At 58.5% G+C, this 6,686-nt stretch overlaps 1 protein-coding gene across 1 annotated transcript; it reads left to right on the forward strand.

The window, feature by feature from the left end:
- Nucleotides 1-4,563: 4,563 nt before the first annotated feature.
- Nucleotides 4,564-6,353, forward strand: POU3F3 (POU class 3 homeobox 3). The gene has a single exon (XM_086769613.1). It carries the CDS (start codon nucleotides 4,564-4,566, stop codon nucleotides 5,956-5,958), a length of 1,395 nt encoding a protein of 464 aa, XP_086625739.1. The 3' UTR covers nucleotides 5,959-6,353.
- Nucleotides 6,354-6,686: the final 333 nt, after the last annotated feature.

Below are 6,686 nucleotides of genomic sequence, written 5' to 3' on the forward strand. Positions count from 1 at the left end.
CACCGGGCTATCGTGTGTCTAAAAGAGCAGCAACAGAGGTTGGGGGGGGGGGGTAAATATTTTTTAAAAATAATTTTAAAAGAGGAAATAACACGGCAAAATTAAAATAAATGAAAATCACGTAATGGGATATGTAAGCCTCGGGAAAGTTTTCAGGAGCAGCATCCGGCCTACTAATTTCGCCTTACATTATTTATCGCTTTATTTACTGCACCGGCCCAAACGCCGCGAAGGAGTTTGGGCTCATGAGCCCGCACCTCGCCATTAGACGGGGCCGGGGGAGAGCGGCGGGAGAGGCCGGGCCCCGGCGGGAGAGGGGAAACAAAGTGAAATCTGCTCTGTAATCCTGCACCCCCAGCCTCCTTGGAGGATAAAACGAAGAGATGTCCTGGTTAGTTTTGATTGATTATACTCTCTCTTTTTTTTTTTTTTTTTTTTTTTCTTACGGACTTTCTCTCTAGATGTTGCGCGTAACCGTCCGCTCCCTGGTTACAGCATTAACCCTCTGCGCGCACCTCCGCTCCGCGCCTTCCCCCCCCCACCCCCGGGCTCCCTCTCCCACTCCCACCGACGATATCGGCAGGTGCCCCGCTCCCCCGCGTCCCCGGACCCGCTGCACCGGTCGGACCCCCCCTCCCCGCCCACCGGGAGACACCCTCCCCCCCATCACCCCCCCCACACACTCCGCGAAGCAGCGTTTGGAAACAGCCCGCATCTCTGCCTCTCCTCTGCTGCACAAATCTGTAATATTTTCGAGAGCTTTTTTCTTTTTCCTACGCCCCCCCTCACCTCCCCCTACCTCAGCCTCCCCGAGTCCGGGTGTTACAATAATTAACAGTGCCCAGAAAAGTGAAGTAGTAACCAGCAAGACTTTCCAGCGCTGAAGAATTGCTTTGCTGCCTTGAGCTTTGGAATGAATCCATGCTTTTTATGTAATATTTCACTAAGGTGCTTTTTGTTGCCGGTGGGATTTTTTTTTTCCTTTCCCCTTTTTTTTTTTTTTTTTAAAGCCTGTTTCCTTCCAGGCAGTTGCCATGGGTTTCCCTGTCTTGTCCTAAGCTTTTGAAAACATATATCCAGAAGACTTTAAAGAAAACAAAAGTAGATTAAAAAAAAAAAAAGTAAAACACTTACCGATCATACTTCCCGGATTTAGAGATTTTTTTTTAATTTTTGATTTTAATAAGGTGACAGGGGGAAAAAAGCATGTTCTCAACTCCAGCGAAACGATCCATGTTAAGATTTTCCTTTGCACTGACTCCACTAAGCCCTGCTCTCCACTAGTCTATTATTTTCACCAAAATATATGAAAATTTATGCAAATGAAAATCAGCACTAACTGTTCTCCCCTTGTTATACTTTGGATTTTTTTCCAGACAAAACAATCACACTCTGCAAGGGAGGGGGTGGGAAGAGTTGGGGAACTAAGTTGTTGTGGGTTTGGTTTTTTTTAAAAAAAAAAATAAATAATTAAAATACATTACTCCAGCTCCAGCTTTATTTTTTTTTGTTGTCACCGATGGGACAGCGTATATTTTTTATCAATATTATTATTTGGGAGGGGGGATTTCTCCCTCCCCCCCCCCTTTCCTTTTTTATTAAGAAAGTAGATCTGTTTGCAGAGGCGCTATCACGTTTCATCAGGCCACCTGAGACGGCTTTTGAAAGCGTGTACTGTGAAATTCATAGCAGTAATTTAGACAAAATCCTCACTGTATATTAATGAAAGACGGCCCCATGGCACCGTTCCTATCCTCCCCATTCAGTGTAAACAAAACCACGAGACTCACTCGGTTTTTGAGCCTGATCCAAGCAAAATCGGCTGGAAAGGAAAACATGGGGTTCTGGCACTGACTATTCAAACGTCTGCACCTGGAGATCTCAGATTTATTCAATGAAATCTGTGTTGGATCTCTTATATATAAAAAAAAAAGAAACCTTTGGGGGACGCATGGGAACAAAAAAAAAAAAAAAAAAAAGAAAAAAAGAAAAAAATCGTTACGTTTGGGGTTTGGTTACCAGTGCTCTTCGGGTCCGTGCGCTTCACTTTAAGGTTTTTTTCTAAACCACGGCATTTTTCGCCGTGCGACCCGCGGGCTGGACGGCGGGGCTGGCCCCGCGGAGGGGCGCGGAGGGGCGCTGCCCGCGGCTCGCCGCCGGCCTCCCTGGGGGCCGAATAGTTTCAGCGCGCGGAGCGGGGCGGGGGATTGTGACGCTCCCCACTTTCATGCCCGCACCGCGCGTGGGTTTTTTTCCCTCGCGCGTGGTTCCCTCCCCCCGCGCCGTCGGGGAATCGTGCGGCCGCGGGCAGCGCCGCACCCCCCGCGCCCCCAGCCGGCGTTCCCGCACCGGCGCTCCCCGGGGAGCGCTCAATTTGCCCTTGTTTTTGTTGCCACTTTCTATTTTTTTTTTTTTTTATCTTTTTCTTTTTTTTTTTTTTTTTTCCGCGGTTCGCTGCGGCTGCCTGCGCGCAGCCTTTTCCGCTCGGTGGCATCGCTCCCCACTCCCCACGCCTTCCTCCGCTCCCCCCTCCCCGCTTTTTTTTTTAACCCTTTTCCGCCGGACGAGAAATAACACCGCGTTTTACACCGCGGGGCCGACTCACCGCCAGAGGCGGCGGCTCGCAGGGCAAACCCGGCCCCCCTCCGGCCCCCCCGCCGACGGGGCGGACCTTCAACGGGACCCACCGGGCCGGCCTCCCGGTTACGGGGGCGGGGGGGGGGCCGGGCGCACTCTGGGGTGCGGGGGCTGACAAAGGGAGCGGCGGGGGGGCAGCTCTGGGTGCCGGGGGAAGGGAGGGGGTGGTGCGTGTGGCATCCCCGCCCGGGCTCGGCGTCGCTGTTATTGTTGTTATTGTTGTCGTTATTAATTATTACCGCTCGCCCCTGCCCGAGCAGCGGCGGGAGAGCTCCGAGGTGCGTGCGGCGGCCGGGCGGGAAGAGTTAAGAGGCGGAGGGAGGAGGGGCGGGGAAGGATGGCGGGAGGAGGGGAGGGGAGAGGGAGGGAGGGATTGGGGAAGGGGAGGCGGGTGGGTGGGTGGGGGGGCGACTTCCATCTCCGACGCCACTTTGCCTAAATTAAAAAGCAGCCAATCGGAACGGCCGGAAGGGGGGCCGCGCGGCCGGCGGCGGGCTGTCCGTCACGGGGCGGGCAGCCAATCGATGGGGGCGGCGGGCGGGCGGCCGGCTTCCTCGCGGCGGCGGCGGTGGCGGGAGGGGAGGGGGAGGGGAGGGGGAGGGCGCGGGCACGGCCCGGGAGAGGGAGGCGGGGAGAGGCGAGCGGCGGGACTCCGGCACCGGCAGTGCGCGCTGCCAGCCCGGCAGCCAACTTCCCGGCTGGAGTCAGTGTATAAAGGATACCATATATGCACACACACATACACACACCTCTCCGCCAAGGCGCTCCTCCTCCGCCTCCTCCCTCGACCAACTGCTGGAATTAAAATAAAAAAAAAAAAAAAAAAAGCAAAACAAACACACACACGCACACGACGACAACAACAAAAAAAAAAAGACCAAAAAAAAAAAAAAGAGAAAAGCCAAAACCAACAAATCGAGCGAGAGAGCGAGCGAGCGGGAGAGGGAGAGAAACAATCCGCGAGGTAACGAGAAAATTCAACTTTTTCTTTTTTTTTTCACTTTTTTTTTTTTTTCCCGACCGCCTCAAGGAAAGGTAGAGACAGGAAAAAAAATGTCTTATCCAGAGCGTGACTCTAGCAAGAAGGCTCCGACAGGACTCTTGTTTCAAAGGGGACAAAGTGCTCCGGCAACGGCACAACTTTGAGAAATGCATCATCACCACCATCACCACCATCATCATCACAGGAAGTTTTCTTAGGACACCAACAAAACTTGCGAATAAAAGAGGAAAAGGAGAGCGAGGAGCCGAGGAGAGAGAGAAAGACGCAGGAGAGAGAAAAAGGAAAATACACCCGCGCACAAAGCCTTACAGGAAGAAGAGAAGGAAAAGTTTCGCTGTGAGCGGGGAAGGCTGAGAGGTGGAGATGTACTCCTAGGGGAGCGGAGGGGAGAAGGCACGGGGGCTTTTTGATCCCCCCCCCCTCCTCTTTTTCGCTTTTTAGCCTTTGTTTGGTTTCCTCCCTGCGAGCGGCAAACTCGGGCGAGAAGAAGGCGGCGGAGAAAAAAAAAAAAAAAAACAACCAACAACCAACCACATGTGCAGCTGAATATTTCCCTCTTTTTTTTTTTCTTTTTTTTTTTTTCTTGGGGGGGAAAAAAAAAGAAAAGAAGAAAAAGCCCAGCGATTAAAAAAAAAAAAAAGCCAGCCAGCCAGCCGGGCGAAGGGAGAGCCGGCCACCGCCGAGGGCGGGCCGCGGAGCGGGGCAGGACGGCCGGCGGACGGGAGGCGGAGGGCGCGCGGCGGAGCGCCAGCAGGTGAACCCCGCGCCCCGGCGAGGCTGGGAAGGCGGCGGCGGCGCGGGCGGCGGCCCCGGCAGCGGCCCCGGCAGCGCCGGGCAAGGGCGCTCGCGGCGGGCGCCCGGCAGCCGGCGGCGGCGCGGCGGCGCGGCGGCGGCGGGGGCGAGCGGCGGGCGGCGGGCGCGGGATGGCCGCGGCCACCTCTAACCCCTACCTCCCCGGCAACGGCATCCTGGCTGCCGGCTCCATCGTCCACGCCGACTCGGGCGGCGGCGGCGGCGGCGGCGGCGGGGGCGGCGGCGGCGGTGGCGGCGGCATGCAGCCGGGCAGCGTGGCCGTCACCTCGGTGGCGGGCGGCTACCGCGGCGACCCGGCGGCCAAGATGGTCCAGAGCGACTTCATGCCGGGCGCCATGGCCGCCAGCAACGGCGGCCATATGCTGAGCCATGCCCACCAGTGGGTGACAGCCCTGCCCCACGCCGCCGCCGCCGCCGCCGCCGCCGCCGCCGCTGCCGCCGAAGCTGGCTCGCCCTGGTCCGGCAGCCCCGTGGGGATGACGGGCAGCCCCCAGCAGCCGCCGCCGCCGCCGCCGCCGCCCGACGTCAAGGGCGGCGGCGGGCGCGACGACCTGCACGCGGGCGCGGGACTGCACCACCGGCCGCCCCACCTGGGCCCCCCGCACCAGGGGCACCCGGCGGCCTGGGGGGCGGCGGCGGCGGCGGCGGCGGCGGCGGCGGCGGCCGCCCACCTGCCCTCCATGGCCGGCGGGCAGCAGCAGCAGCAGTCGCTCCTCTACTCGCAGCCCGGGGGCTTCACGGTGAACGGCATGCTGAGCCCCCCCCCCCCCGGCGGGCAGAGCCTGGTGCACCCGGGGCTGGTGCGCGGCGAGACGCCAGAGCTGGGCGAGCACCCCGGGCACCACCACCACCATCACCACCACCACCAGCACCAGCAGCAGCACCCCGGGCACCATCCGCCGCACCACGGCGGCGTCAACAGCCACGACCCGCACTCGGACGAGGACACGCCGACCTCCGACGACCTGGAGCAGTTCGCCAAGCAGTTCAAGCAGCGGCGGATTAAGCTGGGCTTCACCCAGGCCGACGTGGGGCTGGCGCTGGGCACCCTCTACGGCAACGTCTTCTCGCAGACCACCATCTGCCGCTTCGAGGCCCTGCAGCTCAGCTTCAAGAACATGTGCAAGCTGAAGCCTTTGTTGAACAAGTGGCTGGAGGAAGCCGACTCCTCCACCGGCAGCCCCACCAGCATCGACAAGATCGCCGCCCAGGGCAGGAAGAGGAAGAAGCGGACCTCCATCGAGGTGAGTGTCAAGGGGGCCTTGGAGAGCCACTTTCTGAAATGCCCCAAGCCCTCCGCCCAGGAGATTACGAACCTAGCGGACAGCCTGCAGCTGGAGAAGGAGGTGGTCAGGGTTTGGTTTTGCAATCGGAGGCAGAAAGAGAAACGGATGACCCCCCCGGGGATCCAGCAGCAGACCCCCGACGATGTCTACTCCCAGGTCGGCACCGTCAACTCCGACACGCCGCCCCCTCACCACGGACTGCAGACCGGCGTGCAGTGAGGGAGGGGGAGCACCGCGGGCCGGGCCGGGCCGGGCCGGGGGGGGGGACACAAGCGGGAGCAGCGCGGGCCGGCCATCGGCCACCGGCAGCGGCAACCGGCAGCGGCAGCGCCGCGCACACCCGCACGCTGACACACGGAGACACGCTCACACACACACGCACGCATGCACACAGACAGACAGACAGACACACAGACGATCCAGGCTCGTTCAGACTGCTTGTCTTTATATATATATATACATATATATATATGTGGATATGCGCCTGCATCTATACATATATATATACATTAGGAGGAGGGCGATACCAACGGGGAGCGGCGGCGAAGGTCGATCCGAGCGAGAGCGTTCAGAGCGCGTTGGGAAAGCGGGGTGGAGATGCGTCATGCACCAAAACTGCAGATGTGCGACCCGGGGTTGGGGCGGGGGGGAGCCTGGCTGGCTGCGGGGAGAGGGCTTGAGCGGGTGGGCTTGGGCTCTTTTGGTTTTGGTTTTTTTTTTGTTTGGTTGGTTTGGTTTGTTTGGGTTTTTTATTATTATTATTGTTATTATTTTTATTTCTCGCTCTCCGAATTAGCCCCCTCTCGCAGCGAGGAACGCCACTGATGTCTGCACCTCTTCTCTCCCCCCCACCCCCCCAACTCTTCCCTCACTCTCCCCCCTATCCCCCAAAGGGCTCTCTTCTATGAATCACGGAAACTTTATTTTCTCATTTCTCTCTCCCTCTT

Source organism: Chlamydotis macqueenii, chromosome 1, assembly GCF_036417535.1.
Source record: "Chlamydotis macqueenii isolate bChlMac1 chromosome 1, bChlMac1.mat, whole genome shotgun sequence".
NCBI lineage: Eukaryota > Metazoa > Chordata > Aves > Otidiformes > Otididae > Chlamydotis > Chlamydotis macqueenii.

Coding starts and splice junctions, on each gene's coding strand:
- POU3F3 (XM_086769613.1), top strand. CDS start 4,564: ATGGCCGCGGCCACCTCTAACCCCTACCTCCCCGGCAACGGCATCCTG.